The 16,408-nt window shown below is 36.1% G+C and overlaps 1 protein-coding gene across 7 annotated transcripts in view; it reads right to left on the reverse strand.

Moving 5' to 3' along the window:
* STAU2 (staufen double-stranded RNA binding protein 2) overlaps nucleotides 1–16,408 on the reverse strand; it is a 176,869-nt gene that overhangs the window by 91,402 nt on the left and 69,059 nt on the right. For all 7 annotated transcript variants that reach the window (XM_051612779.1, XM_051612780.1, XM_051612775.1 and 4 more), the window contains 4 exons: nucleotides 13,921–14,133; nucleotides 11,751–11,888; nucleotides 8,410–8,541; nucleotides 3,913–3,973 (listed from right to left, as the gene is read on the reverse strand). In XM_051612779.1, the coding sequence (XP_051468739.1) occupies nucleotides 3,913–3,973; nucleotides 8,410–8,541; nucleotides 11,751–11,888; nucleotides 13,921–14,133 (544 nt within the window). The remainder of the gene's footprint in view (nucleotides 1–3,912; nucleotides 3,974–8,409; nucleotides 8,542–11,750; nucleotides 11,889–13,920; nucleotides 14,134–16,408) is intronic.

The raw sequence follows: 16,408 nt of genomic DNA on the forward strand, positions 1-16,408 counted from the left end.
ATCAAGTCCAACACCGCTGCAGCAGCAGGAACACCTAGGGCAGATCACACAGGAACGCATCCAGACAGGTCTCTAAAGTCCCCAGAATAGACTCCACAACCTCTCTGGGCAGCCAGCTCCAGTGCTCTGTCACCCTCACAGTGTTGAAGTTTTTCGTCATGTTGAGGTGGAACTTCCTGTGTTGTAACTTGGTGCCATTTCCCCTCATCCTGTCACAGGGCACCACTGGCCCATTCTTTACATCCACTCTTCAGATATTTAAACACATTAATAAAGTCCTCTCCTAGTCTTCTCAAGACTAAACAGCCCCAGGTCTCTCAGCCTTTCCTCGTATGACAGATGTTCCAGTCCCTTAAACGTCCTTGTAGCCCTACGTTTAGTCACTAAGGTTACTAAAAAACCCCACAAAACAACACAAACAAAAAAAACCCAAAACAGATGGAAAATTACTGTGGTTGGTGATTAATCAAATAAGTGGTGTTGTCAACCCTTCTTACTGTGGTTTCTATGCAGAGTGACAAATAATTCAACAAATGTTTAGTGATGTTTCAATCTAACTCTAACAAGTGTGTACTATAATTGACAAAGTTTAGTAAGTTAGGAAGCAATTCAACAGTGAAGTCCAATGAAACAGCCATACTTAGTGAGCAAAAATGCACTCAACCTACAGCAAATCACCTTTGAAATACACCCAGAAGAATTAAATATTTCAGCAAAACATAACACAGATGAATTCCAACTAAAATGTCTGAAATACGAAATAAAAGCTTTATTCCCAACCTCAGTCACTGTTCATGGAAATAGAGGGGTATTAAATTACCTACTGAAAGTGTTAACCAAAATCCCTAGTTAAAAAATAAACATGTAGAGGACTATAAAAAACACTCTGTATAGAACTAGGGAGGGCTACAACTATAAAGTTCACCTACATTTTTTTTTCTCCAAGGTGAAGATATATTAGTATGCAAAATTCCATTAATACCCAATTCATTTTGCATGTATTTTCTCCTGAAAAAAACTGGTGAAGAAACATCTAAGTAAGAATTTGAATGTAAGCATACAATTAGGGCATACAGGTACACCATATATTTTCATAATTTTTATTTATTTGATTTTTAATCTTTTATTATTTCAGAATATTTTCATAATCATATATATATTATTTATGGAAAAAAATAATCTTTCCTTACAACATATTTAAGAAACTTTTCTGAATATCTATTTTCTTTTTCCTCATTGCTTTTTTATTTTTTTTAGTGAGAACGACTGCATGAGACCCAAGTACCTTTGTTCCTTAGGAGATCATCTGCTCCTGCTGCTCATTTACCATCTGAAATCATAATCATCTGTTGGTAACAATCTAATCATCTTCACAGTAACTAATTGTGATATCACAAACAAATGATTATGATTTCAGGTGGTGAACAAACAGCAGGAGCAGATGTACTCTGAAGAACAAAGACTGTAAAGTCATGCACAATTCCCTAGTAATAAAATGTTAGGCAAGAAAAACAAAGAGCCTGTCCTTTACAGAGAGGTAGGATTGCTCTGAATGTAATTTTTTGTTATTATTAGTTTTTCAATACTTACTTTGTGACTTCCAAAATTTCTGGAAATAGATATAACTATACTATGGAAAATTGAGGGTGGGAAACTTATAAACGCAGTTAGGGTAATTTTTACCTTGTTAGAATTATAATACATAAACCCAGTGTTATTTATTTGTTTGTTTTCTTGTATTTCATAGCTCTTCTACAGCTTCTCCTAGAATACATACTGTATTATGTTTGTGATTACCCCATCCAGAAATATAAAACCAAAATATATTCCCAAAAAAATGCACTTTGCATTAAGATTGTTTATTTGTTTCATGTTTGGGTTTTTTTTTTATTACTGCTTAAGTCAAATCCAGAGAGATAAATGACCATTCTGTTGACAGTAAACATCTCTGTATGGGCTGCAAATGCTTGTGGTGTGCCCACACTGTCTCAACCTCTCTTCCAGATGCTTTAAGGAAAAAAAACCTCATACAAGGTTCCTGTCATTTCGTGTGTGAAAAATGTCTAAGATATCCCAAACCAAGAAACAAATAGCTCCATGTTTCATCTTTAAGATTGCAGAATGAAGAGGACAGGTAAAGATGTAAACCTGTGGAAAGAAGCTTTGCCAGTGAGTAGGAGAAACAGAAGTGAAACTTGCTGCAAGGGTAGCTGCAAAAGTACATGATAGAGGGGAACAGGATAAGTTAATTTTCAAGGGTATATAAAAGGGAACAGTAAAAATGCATTGAGTAAATAAGCAGGAGGATAGAGACTGAACAGTATATCCCAGCAAAAAAACCCTACATAATAAGGGTACAATGACATTTTTTCTTCAACTGTACCAAAATATAGAACTATTACAATTTTTGGTTTTGTTGTACTAAAGTATACAACTTCACTTTACTATTCCAGCTTTATTTCACACCATTTCAGATGAAGACATAGTGCATTATCCTTTTTCCAGGCATATAAATATACCCTAGCATATTACTACCTGAAATTGTGTGACAATTTTTATCTCTAACATTGAAACCTGTTTAGAGCATCCTTAAAAAATCTGCACTTCAAAGGTACATGACAAGAGAGATGATGCATGCAAGTGATATTTTCTTTCATTCAAAGGAGAAGACACTTCAAACTTCCCCAGTTCTCCTTGACTACAAAGCTCTGAGGTTATCTTGGACTCTGAGGCTGAAGGGAAGATCAATGGATGCACATAGGGAAAAGTCCTTAATAATACCAGTTCTTCTTCAGGATTTTTTATGCATCCCCTGTGTGGGAAACTAGCAGACAATATTCTACCAGAAGAAGAGTAGGGAAAGTGCTTACTACCAGCAGTACAAACCAGTAAGAGCAAGGATCTCTTGAGAAATGTTCAGCCCATATAGGTCCATTAGACCAAGGGGATATATCTCAGTGTGCTGAGTCAACTGGCTTATGTCATTGAGAGGCCACCCTCTAGTATCTTCCAAAAGTCATGGAGATCAGGAGACATCTCAAATGCCTGGAGAAAGGCATCATTACCATCAAAAAGGCCTGCTGGTCAGCCTTACTTTAGCCTCTGGGAAAATCAGTAAGTCCTCTTAAAACTACTTGTGGTCACAGAAAGGAGAAAAAGGTATTGGGAACAATCAGCATGAATGTACCAAGGATTTTAAAAAGCATCAACAATTTGATTGTCTTTTACAATAAAATGACCAGATTTATGAATGGAGAGCAGTGGATGTCTTCTACTTCGGCTTTAGCAAGGCTTTTGACATCACTGTGGGATGCAAAGAGTCTAGGTAGAAGAATTACTAGATGACGAAAAACTGTTTGGGTATCAGGCTTGGATGATAGTGGTAGGCTTTGGAGAACTTAATGCCAGCCTTCCAACACCTAAGAAAAAGTTGCAAAAAAGATAAAGCCAGACACTTTACCGAGTCATGTAGGAGAAGAACAGGACATGACAGTTACAAACAAACATGAGACGTTCCTACTGGTATAAAAGGAAAAAATAACCAGTATGAAGATAATTAAGCACCGGAACAGGTTGCTCACAGAAGCTATGGAATCTCCATCCTTGGAGAAATGGAAAAAGATATATGCAACCTTATCTGAGCTCTTTAATGACCCTGCTTTGAGCAGGTGGTTTAGCTGACCTCTTAAAATCCCTTACAACCTGAAGGATTCAATGATTCAGTGACAAAACAAATATCTTCTTGTTCCTGCACTCATTCATGTCTGTAACTCACACAGAGGACGCTCAAGAGTTAATTAATCTAATTGTGATAAAAACGCTAAAATATTTACAGAAAGCATTTCAATTGTCTTGGATAATCCAAATCTTACAAAGAGAACCATAAATATCAATTCAGAGAGCAATACTTACTGTTACTTGTTGGCTCAGTAAACCCAGCATTCTGGCCATTCCAACTCTTGTTTTCTCCAAGCTGAAACAGGTAGAAAAAATCAAATAAGTGAAGAGCAAAATACTCCTTAAAAGAACATTCATGTTTATGAATTTAGTTGAAAGATTCTAAAAAGGATGACTTAGGATTGCCACATCTGCTCACAAAACTTTGCTAACCCATCTAAATTTTTGTCCAAAATAGGTTATTTGAGGAATGTACCCTTCATGAATAAACATTAACAACTATTGCATAACACTGAAATATAAATGTTTCCCCAAGGATTAGGCTCAACTCCGTATGTTACCAAATCAGACTCAAAATCAAATGTTTTAAGCAGCTCTCAAATGAAAACATACACTGACAACAGAGAAATTATATTCTAAAAACAAGAACATCCTAATGTCTGCTTATGAAAGAATGCATAAACACTATAAAGTACTTTGGGTGTAATTTAAAAATATTTACTTGCTCAGAATCCATTTAGTTACCAAAGTGGGAAAAAAAAAAAAAAAAAAGATTGCTATTTTCTATTATTTTAATATATATACTTTTTTGAGGAAGGTAATTGTCTTCAAGTTATTTTTATTATGCTTAACAACAGGTATTACCCTGACACAGAAAAGGTGAGCAATTAATAAAGAAGTTCAAAATGAGGCCTTTCCTGAAGTCTACACAGTAAGTAAGATGACAGTGGTCAAGATTTAGATGAAAATGTGGATAAACAAGTCTAAGCTTCCTCCTGAACTAAAAGCTATTGACAACCAGCTCAATGAATGTGAAACAAATGATCCTTTTCAGATTTCACTGGGATTTTACATGCAAACAGAAAACTTTGTGTCAAAGCAGTCTATTTTCCATGAAAAAGTTGTAATCATTTTCTCTGGAAGACAGAGTCAATTGGAAAGCAGAATTGACACACAGGAGTATCAGCAGGCTGAAATTTGCTTCTTCATTGCATTAAGGCCGTTCAGATTACTATCATATTGTAATGCAGACTGCTAAACCATATGTTTTCCTTGAAAAAGAGAAGGGAAGAGCACACTATGCAAAGCAGCTATTTCAATGACTATTTCCCTGTCTTTCCTCATCATATATATCTCAATGTGCTTACAGCCCAGGCCATGTACAATAAAAATGGGAGGTATTCAGTGGAAATGAAGGATAAGTATTAGAGTTGGTTCTCAAACTAGTCACCCACCTCCACACACTTTAATTTCACATAACTCCTTTTATTCTTATTATGAAGGACATAATATGTATATTGGAAAACATGAAAGATGAGAGTTCTTCAAATCAATAAGCAATATGAAATCTATAAATAAGTCTGTATTTACTGGTGTCTGTTACAACAGTGTGGTTTGGTCATGAACCCATACTGTGCACCCATAACATGATCTGCAAAGCAGCATGAGTACAGTGCTAAAGTAAGACAAGAACATAGAATCACAGAATAGTCATGGTTGGAAAGGACCTCTGAGATCACTAAGCCCAACCATCATCACAAAAAAAAACCCAACAAAACAAAACACAAACCACCACACAACACACCACCCAAAAAAAACACCTACACAACAAAAACTCAAACAAACACAAACACCACACACACTCTACCAACTAACACCCACAACAAAACTCCCTACAATCTCAGCCACTAGAGCATGCCCTGAAGTTCCACATCTACATGTCTCTTGAATACCTCCAAGGATGGTGACTCCACCAGCTCCTTGGGCAGGCTCCCCCAGTACCTGACCACTCTTTCAGTAAAGAAATTCTTCCTAATGTCAAATCTAAACCTCCCCTGCCACAACTTCAGGACATTTCCTCTGGTCCTGTCATTATTCACTTGGGAGAAGAGGCCAACACCCACCTCCCTACAACCTCCTTTCAGGTAGTTGTAGGGCATTTCCAGCTCTCCTCATTCCTCTCTCTTTACTATTTACTAACTTGATCATGATGGAGAATTTAACAAGAATTAATCTATCAGTAAGTTATCCTTAAGAGCTGCTGTTTCACAAGAACATAATCTACTCTGTTTTTCTTCTCTCTAAGAGAAAAGTGGTAAGAAGAAAAGATGGAAACATGTAAAACAAAGACATTATAACTTTCCATTCTGAAGCATAGAGCTGAAATTCTGATAGCTGCAAAAAGTCTCCCAGGGCACTTTTAAATTGTACTCCTTAGAGCTCTGCCCAACCATTACTCATTTCTTGCAGGAAACGGATTACATTAGAAAAGGGCAGAACCTTTAGTTTTTTTACATTACCTTGATTACCTGTTTACCTGTGCTGCCATCAGCACCATGCATGGCTCTTGTAACACTCTTAGGTCTTCCTTAAAACAGTTATACCAGTCACATTTTATGCACTGGAGTTAAGGAAAAAACATGGAATTTGGTTTTGCCTTTTTTTTTTAAGGGAGGAGAAAGGGGATGAAAAGACTTGGGGGAGAGGGGGCAGGGAACAGAGAAGTTTCCTTTTTTAAAAGCATTATAATCAACACAAGTGAAAATTATCCATTTAGATGCCAACCTGATATGTCAGCTAATCTACATTGGGCCCCACTTTGGATTGAAAGAGAGAAACAAGTATCTTCTAATGGTACATCTTTATTGTGCCATTTATATGGAAGGACTTTTGCAGTGCTCAAATTGGTAGAGATCTAAGGGCTATTTTCTCTCTTCTTCAGCACAGCTTAGTTTGAGAATTAAAATGCTTTAATGTACACAAACTAACTTGTGTATCTGCTTTAAATATGTTCAGTTATGCGCAGAAGATAAAGCCAGATGTTCTACATATTTTATGTTCTTAACCCCAACAAAGCTACAAAAACTTGTTCTATGATCTTGAATACTCCTACTACATAAAATTTTAGTAGTCCACATTTTTTGGATACAGTATCATGTTTGCTCATTGTGTTCAGAATCATATTAGGCCATTGTATGCTATTCCATAAATTTTAAGAAATCTACGTCTGCACATATATAATAAACTGCTTTTTCAAAGACAATGCACTTGAAATCAATACTTTAAAAAACATAGGGAATTGGAGCAGCAGAGCCCCTTTTTAGCCACTCCATTTTTTTAAGGCTTTCAATGTAACCACAAGTTTCCGCTGTGTAGAGCTCTCCAAAGCAACTATGTGGTAGGCTGAATTTTTTCAGGCTTTATCTCTGAAAATTAATGAGTAAAAATAGTTCAGCCAATTTGAAATCCAAGACTGAAAACCTATGTTTTTCTACTAGAAAAAAAAAAGTTGACACTTCTGGCTTGCTTTGTTTTCCAGAAAGCCCTTTGGCCAAACTGGCAGTGAAGAAAAAGTTGAAAGAGGTAGAACCTAACTCCTACATCAGAAAAGTCTCAGCTTTCTGGTGAAAATTAATGATCATTAAACTCTGTCAGAAGTATTGCACACTTTTATATGACTAAGCTATATAGTGAAGAATGTAGTGAAGGTGAGTGTGAATAGCATACAAGGAACTGCTCCTACCAAAGGAGAGGGAAACATAATGAGGTGGAGCCAAGTATCTAGTATGGCATTTATCTTTTCCTGACGAAGAGTATAGAACAAATAGAATATCTTCCTATTTTTTTTAAGAAAAAGAAACAGTGTTTAAGAATATAAAGATAGATAGATAGATATATACTATATTCAGATTTATCATGTAGTCCCCAGAAAAGCCCAGAAGAATATCCCATTAACCTTATCTAGCTGCTGCAGCCACAGCAAACATTTAAGCCAAGATCAAAATATATACATGCAGTGACTCTGAGTAAGACAGAAGCAGTTCAGAGTCCACAGCCGAGCCACATCCCTTAAGAAATATCTTTTCAGGATACAAAAGGCAAAACCATAGTACCCAATTTTGGTTACAAAACCTTTCATCAATAAACTCAAGACAGGAGAGGAGTGCTAAGCTGTGCATAACTAACATGGAAATACATAACTGCAGAACAATTAAATGTAGAGTACAATTCCTTCACCACAAAAAAAAAAAAAAAGTCACAGTTACTTTCTCAGTCATCAAACCTGAAAAGGCCATTATTTTCTGGAGTGCTTTTAGTACATATGCAACAGCAAGACAAACACTGACTATTATGACTACTTCATGTATTAAAATTAATAACACCATTCGTCTCAGTTCTCTCATGGATGCCCAGAATAGAATAAAGCCCAGAGGCACGTTCATTCTGATTTATAAGTAGAAATAGATGCACACATCACCTATATATTTTTCACACACACTATCATCTGTAACTACCTTTCTGTTCCTAATTACTCTTACAGAGGAGAGGCTGCTCTTACAGATAACTGTAGCTATACAGCTGTAGCTAAATGAATGCCGATCTCTGACAAGCTCCCTCCTAAAACATGGGGTGCACCACTTTAAGCTTCTCCTCTTACTAAGTGATTAGCCGATATAGCTAAGAAATCTAAGCTAATGGTAAAATGTGAGCATCATAACAATTGGTTCTCACCTTTTCTGGCTGGTCTTCAAGAGGAGTAGATGCTTTGTAACCCAGCTGTAGCAACATTGCTTCTGCTGCATTTCTTTTAGCTATCTTCTTGTTTGGGCCTGTTCCAGTAGTAATCTCATTGCCTACTTTTACCTTAAAAAGAAAACATTTATCATAATAACGATAAATGCAAGACTCCTTAATATCACTATGTAATAATCTTGCTGATCTACCAGCAACTGTTAGCTCTTCCGATGAAGATGTAATATTGGAAAAGAAAGAATAGAGCAGAAGGGGACAACAATACTGTTTCACACCAAAGAGCTTGCTTAGATTTTTCAGGTCCCCAAACTTATACCAAAGAGCTACCTTCTTCTGTATCGCAACGTGCACACAGTTGTCTCTCCCTCCCACCAGCTTCTGTTCCAAGCCTCCCTGCTGAATGAACTTCTCCCCGACTCTTGTTCTCCTCCTATTTCTTAATGAGGAAAGTGCTACAGCATCTGGACTTCATCTTTGTAGGAGTGTTTCCTGCAGCAGCCCCCCAACATCATCAGGACAGTATTCAGAAGAACAGAGGCACAAACAATGAGCTGGAGATTAAAATGAGAGTGGTTTCTAAAGAAAGATGAAAACCATGTTTGCATTCCACCCCCTTCGTCTCACCGCAGGGGTTGGGGCTGCTTTCTTTTCTGCACTTACACCTGACAAACTTTTATCAAAATTGTCTTTGGGAAGAAGGCTCCTCGATGTACTTGCAGTCTCTGTACTGCACAAAAGGTTTCTGATAAACAAGATGCCTTTCATGAAACTAGAAGCAATTAAAGCCTCAAATAAAGGGAAATTATAGACAATGGATATCCATAGAGTGAAGCTCTAACTTACTCCTTGGGTTTGGTACTATTCTTGAACTCCTGAAGCTGTGTGAGTCTGGTTTGTGGTGTTAGCACTGCCATTGCTATTCACTAATGCAATATTCATAGCTCTTTGACTGCTGTATTTCATTCTGTCCATTAAGCCATTTTATTCACCATATTTCCTCTTAAAATAGTAAATTATTTCCAAAGTGTGTTAAAAAAAGGAAAGGAAAATTAAGAAAAAATAAAATAGTCAAGGTGATCTGAACAAAAGAAACCCTGAACATGAAAAACCTCACACAGTCCAGAAGGAGCTTTAAAAAAATGTAAAAACAGTCATACAATTGTTAAATAAATACTAAATATTATTTAGTAGTTTATTTTATTCAATAATTACTCACTTTCCTCAAATTATCATGTATATATTTTCCTAGAAAATTCCTCTTTACTCAAACACTTATGAATTCTACATACAAAGAAAAGGCTGTAAATAAATAACAAAGATCATTAATAGCCCTTCAATGAACACATGCAATTAACCAAAAGGATTTGGCTACCTAAGACAGAAATATTAATAATCTTGAAATAAAAACTTTATAATCTATGCAGTTCCACAATCACAATTAGTAAGTAGCCAATCTGCTACAAGTTTATATGCAATAACATTGAGGGACTTTAATGGGACAAGACAAAATGAAAATTTATACTATAGCTCACAATAAATCAATGTGAAGTTATTTCTCAGACCTGTAAAACTGGTTTAGCTATTATTATAACCTCTATCAAGGATTAAAGGTCTGACTACAAAGAGAAAGAGCTTTCTGAAATTAACTTTGGGAACAGAACACCAACTAATGTCATCAGAGGTTTTCTTCTGTTTATCTAGTGGTCAGGACAAGTAATTGGATCCATTTCATCACATCTAAACTTGTTCTTTGTGTGACAGATAAAAATGAACATATCATCTCTGGATATTTTACTTCCACATTCAATTAAATTAAATGAAAACATTGTTTAAGTAGTTTATACAAAGGCTTTTTATTCTGATAAGGTTTTTTGCATGTCATAATGAATCCACTGAGACTTCCTGAAGGCGGGAGAAACAGCAGTATGATTTTAGTGTGAAAATATCACAATAAGGGTAAAAATGAATCTATGGTGTTTGAAAGTATACCAAATAAAGCAAATGATCTATAGAATTTCTTGGGACCCTTTCTTTCACAAGTCTTCCTAGACAATGGGATCTTCTACATATTCACTGCTTTTAAGATTCTTTTTTTTTACTCAAACCAAAGTTTTGGTGATTACTGAGACTCCTCCAACCAAAAATCAAATTCTCAGCCCAGCTTTCTAATACTGTACTAAGTTACACAATCTTCTTCTGAAGCCTCACACAACCATCTCCAACAGTGGACACTCCCACAGGGTCTGAGCAAGAAAAAAGGGATGGTCTCTGACAGGATTACTGTTTCTCAAATATGTTCATATAGAATAAAAAGTTGGAAATCCAAGTTTATCGATCAGATTCTGCAACAAAAGAAACCCATTATCTTATTTTGCCTCAGAGAGAAAGATAATAAATCAAGACAGACAACTGAGGTCCAAGGAAATGAAGATTGCTGGCCTATCTTGACTGACAGGAAGGAAGGACTCAAAGATTTAAGTGAAAACATAACTAATTTTCTGGACAAGGCAGTGCTGGCACGTCATAAATTCTGCTTGTGATCAGAAGTGACATTTTGGTGTGGTTTGTAGACAAAAATGTCGAAACATGTTCAGGTATGCTGTTCTGAATTGTTCCGGCACAAAATTACCCCCGACTGAAAACACAAGCGAACAGAATTCCTTCCTGTTCCTAGTCTTTCTTAACCTGCTGCTGTGCCATCTAATAGAATATCATGGTTATATAAAATCTTTGTGAATGTTCTTAATTTAGAAATTAAAGAAACATTAATGATCTACTGTTTCTATACTAGGTTGAGAGCCTTTAACCAGACAAGCTAAAACACATGATGGAAAGCTTTTTCTGTGGTATTTCAGATACAAACAAAGCCACAAAGAAACTGAAAACATTTCTTTTAAAAACAAAAAGCTTGGTAATACAGAGACATTCATATCCACATTACAGTTTACTTTTTTGTATTGCAATCCTCTAATCAACAATAGCAAAAAATAAACTTTAAAAAAGACAAGTATAAGCAAATAAATTATGAACCATCAGGGTTAAGACATAAACTGTCAGACAAAATAAAAATAGGAGCCTAAAAATCCAGAACCACTACAAGAAAAGCACCTAGAAGGTACATAACCTAATTGTCATTAGTTTCACCAAGAGAAAACAGATTCAAACAGGCTTTGATACTGTATTTCACACTCTTCTTGCATATCTGACTGCAACGTGAAGAGCTAAAGACAGTAGGATCTGCCTCCTGTGGTTCTATGATTTTGCTTGAGTTTGAACACAACAGAGCAAGGGAATTATCTCTACGTGACGGCAGATGATACCTGCATAACAAACTCTCGACGGCGAGGCATTCCTCTCTCTGACAGAAGAACATACTCTGGCTCCTTCTCCTTTTTGGCCTGTTGGATCTGAGCCAGACGACTGATGGGATTCATTCCTTGACCGTATTCTGGTCCAGTCTAAAACAGGTTTAAAAGAAAGAATAATTATTACAGTATATATCCATACAATTGTGTTCCTTTAACAATCTTTTAATAGGGTTATCTATACTTTAATACTCCCTTTGAGAGAATAAGAAGCAAATTTCTTCCCATCTTCTGATCAGGAGACAAAGATAAGAATCCTCAAACTCAAAACTGTAGCAGAAAATATGCACCTATTGTATGCCACTGTTGCAGGCAGTTTGCATACCTAGCATCTGTAAGCTATATATACAAATTAAGTTACTGTTGTTACTTTGTTGTTACTTTTTTCATGCTCAAATCATGTGCAAGTTAAATTAACATAAATAGGCACACTACAAGATTTCCAGAAGCTTGGATATTCAAAAAATAAAAACCTTCTCTATAACCAGGTTATTTTTACTGCTAATGTCTCTTTCTAACATGTCCAACTTCGTTTAATTCTGTTTAAGATAAATCGTATATGAGAGCCTTTTACATTATTATACCTCTAGCATCATTCTTGAGAATGTTTTGAGATAGACAAAGTAAATAGCCTATTTGAGACCTTGCAGCTTTAAAGTTGCATTAATGCTCATTTTTTTTCCTAGAAGTTTTTGAAAATTAAACACCCAGAAATTCAGTAGAAGCTGGGTATTGAATTAACATAGTTTTTAGGGTTTATTTACATCAATAATTCTGTTTTGAAGGCAAATGAAAAGAGGAAGATGATGAAGCAGGTCCTTTGTACATTTTCCAAACCCATTTTTGCACTTACATTAGATGGCTTTTCTGTTGGTTGTTCCTACAGAACCCTGCACTCAGTGTACTGAGTATACAGATTTCAAATGGTCATACTTCTAGTACAGTAAATACTGATTTACTTATTTCTATAATTTATCAATGTAACATTCAATGAGGACTAAGTTCAAGCCATACAGGTATAACACCATCTGGCCAACATAATGCAAGCCAAGGACATAGCATAATTCAGAAAAATTGAAGTGTTTTGTTTTTTCTTAAATTAGGAAGATGCAAATACACAAAAAGATGAAATGTAGGTACTAAAGCTGTATTTTGAAGCAGGGGTTTTGGATATGAAGCTTTCCTGTGAATCTAGTATCAAGGTTCCTCATTTGCATAGTATGGGGTGAAAGTGACTCTGTAAGTGAGCAACTCTCCACTGTTATGTACACCAACCTGCTGCTTTTGTTAGATCATTTGGAATAAATACTTCAGATGACCCATTGGTTTTGTTTGTTTTGTATGAATTTATGATGAGTAGACAAACCAGGGTTAGTCCCCTCATATGACTGACTGAATAGTAGAAGTTGCAATAAATCTACTACCACCAAGAATAAAAGCATCATTTAAGAAGCTCGAGTTTACAAGAATCCACAGCCTCTAACAGAAGTCCCATCAGTGCAGCAAGAAGCATATCAATATCCTGAGACAGGGCATGTTTTAATGGAAGGATGGCTCAAAGTCGCTAAGTCCTCCATGGGCTAGTCTCCAGTCAATTTTCTATCTTTATTTGAAAGCTAAAGAGCATTATCAAACACAGGCACATGAAACAAAAAAAAAATTATTGTCCTTTGGTATTTGAAAAGTAATACACTAGGCTAAGATGTCAACATACTCTTGCAACTCCTTAATCTAGCTCCAGCTCTAGCTGGCCTGTGCACTATTTCCCAGACCAGGCAGAGAACCACCATATATGCTGGTGGGGCCTCCCAGAAGAGATGAGGCTAAAAATTCAGATGGCTGTACAGAGCTGCTTGGAGGATTTGATCCTCCACTAGACTTGAACCAAACTCTTGAAGAGCTCTGTGCTGCTAGCTTGGTTCTTAAGCCAAGCACCTGACAGGTCCTTATATTTGCGAATTTCACAGCATTCTCAGAATTTAAAAAAGTATTGGCATATTAACACAGGCAAAAAGGTAACAGTATCAACAGAAAATTACAAATAAGCTTTTACTGATTCAAAATCTGAATACCTCTGTTACTTTCTGAGCAAACATGCTTAATTCTGTCAAAGGCAGATACATACCTTCAATATTGTTTTTGGACGTTTTTTAAAGTAAAGTTTTGGCTTTTCAATCACAGGAAGAGGAGGAAGTTTCTTAAGTTCTTGTAGGACAGCCATTGCAGCACGTTTCTTTGAGAGTTTCTTACTGTTGCCTTCTCCTTCTGCAGTGAATTCTCCTACTGTAACTCGTGTAACAAAGCTTTTCATATGAGGAGGTCCACTTTCTCTAATCACCTTTTATGCAAAAATAACATCAAGTTAAATCACACTGTAAGAATATAACTTCATGTTTGTATCTCTTCAATGTACTAATGCAGCTTTCCTGCTAACTGAAGCTGGGTTTTCATAAAATCTGGACAACTATTAATGTCAGTACCAGGCCTGAGGACAGAAAATTAAGCCTGAATATATAAAAGCAATTCTAACTATCATATACAATGCTTCACAGAATATACACTAGACCTAAATTTTAAGAAGGATTTATACAACAATAACACAATATGCAACAATATTGCATGTTTAAACCAAGGCTGCTGGTTTTGTCCTTGCAAGGTCCATCACAAACTAAATAATTTAAACTCATGAAGGTTCACCTGGCTTTGGCTATTTCTCTCCACACAACATATTCAAAACTATGTTTATATAGCATCATTTCAACCCATCTGTATTGTTTTCTATTATCATTTGAACACAGTATGTTCACACATGGTCCCAAACTTCAGCCTGAGATGTGTGTTTTAATGCTGTCCCAGCTGCAGGCAGCATGCCTGCTCTCAGCCATTACCTGGCCAGAGTACACAACTCAGAGAAACATCCCATACAGTTAAAAGCCTGCCAGTCTTGCATCCACAACTCTCAGCTGTCCCTCTCAGCAGTACCAAAAGAAATTATCGAAAGAGGCACCATAACTCACACAAAAGCCAGTCACTTTTGAAAATTTTCATCTATTAATTCCTTTCCAAACATATTCAGAATGATGACAAGAAAAGCCATTTGAAGTACTTCTCCACTAATAAAAATTACAATCAAATAAAAATAAAATGAAGTTCTGAATGTTGTACCTTCCTTTAGCTTTTTCTGTCTTCATTTTTCCATACAGACAATGCTTCTTTTAGGATGCCATAATGTTAGGATGCATTTACCAACAAGCCACAGCACTGCAAGTGCTAAGATAGTCATCCCTCCATGTATGCACCATTTACTGGTCTGGACAACATCTATCAGGAATTAGAGACCTCATTTGGGAAAAGGTTCCGTTATTTTGTTTGATGGGCGGAAGCAGATACCTAATTTAATCTTTGTATATGTAATGTGTATAAGGAGACATTAAAGCATCTGACAGGCACTTCTTTGTATTATCTTCAAAATCAATACAAATACATATTTTTTCAGTAGGTGCAATTACATCAACCCATTCTTTGAAGACGTGTAATGCCTGAGTGCAAGGGAGCCAAGGAAAAAGTGCTAGGGCCTTCTTGGTGTAATAACTATATTTTTAATGGGCTGAAACCTTCAACCTTAATATTATTACAACATGTTTTGTATTAAAGTCCTTTTTATCAAGGTCATGTCCCTTGCATTATTTAGTTTTGCTGTTACACTGTAATGAGGTCTCCTTAGGCTTGTATTTCTTTTTAAGCTCTCTTTTGTGGCAACTTCACCCAGTAAATACAATTAGCACAGCATGTATCGATAAAAAGACACAAAATTAAAATTAACAGACAACTTTGTATACATTTTCCCAGAATAAGGCGTCATTTGTGCCAGCCTGGGCTTTTCTGCTGTACTCCAGGAGTGTTCCCAATCTAAGATTCTAGGTAAAAATTTCAGAAGTGTTTTCAAGATTACCTCACTTGAATGTTGCCCACAAGTGCTTCACTGCACAAGAAGCCAGTGGTGCTTCCGAGGCAGGGACACGCGTGGAGCCACGGGAAGCTGCACTGGCCTGTGCTGCAGCTGGGGCAAGCCCAGCACCAGCATCTCCTGCTCCCAGGCAGTGTTGGGCTTCATGTCAGTGCCAAACAACTTCATGGCACTGCAGCACTTCCCACTCTGTTTTAAAGGTGTATCTTAATCCACCCCTGCTCTTTGCTATCCCAACTATTACAACACGCTGGCTGTAAAACACGGCTAAATTAACCTTACTAAGATTCTTAATCTTTATGTGGTCTTGCTAATACCATTATATAGGTGTTTCTACATACCTGCAATACAATGTATTAATAAAATATACAAGAATGTTTATACTGACCAGATGAAAACGGACAAAGTAACTTGCTTAAGAAATATAATTGTGGAGTTCCTAAAATACTAGTTTTATATAAGTTTTCTCATGTATATAAATGCCACAAATATATATATATACATATGAAGAAGAATTGTAATACAAAACCAAATTATATTTTCATATATATGAAAATACATTTCTTAATATAAAACTAATGTATTCTGGTGTGTTTTTCATCTTTTAAACTTTTAAGTATGTGACACAAGGTAAATAATTGCCTTG

Source organism: Apus apus, chromosome 2 (genome assembly GCF_020740795.1).
Source record: "Apus apus isolate bApuApu2 chromosome 2, bApuApu2.pri.cur, whole genome shotgun sequence".
Lineage (NCBI taxonomy): Eukaryota > Metazoa > Chordata > Aves > Apodiformes > Apodidae > Apus > Apus apus.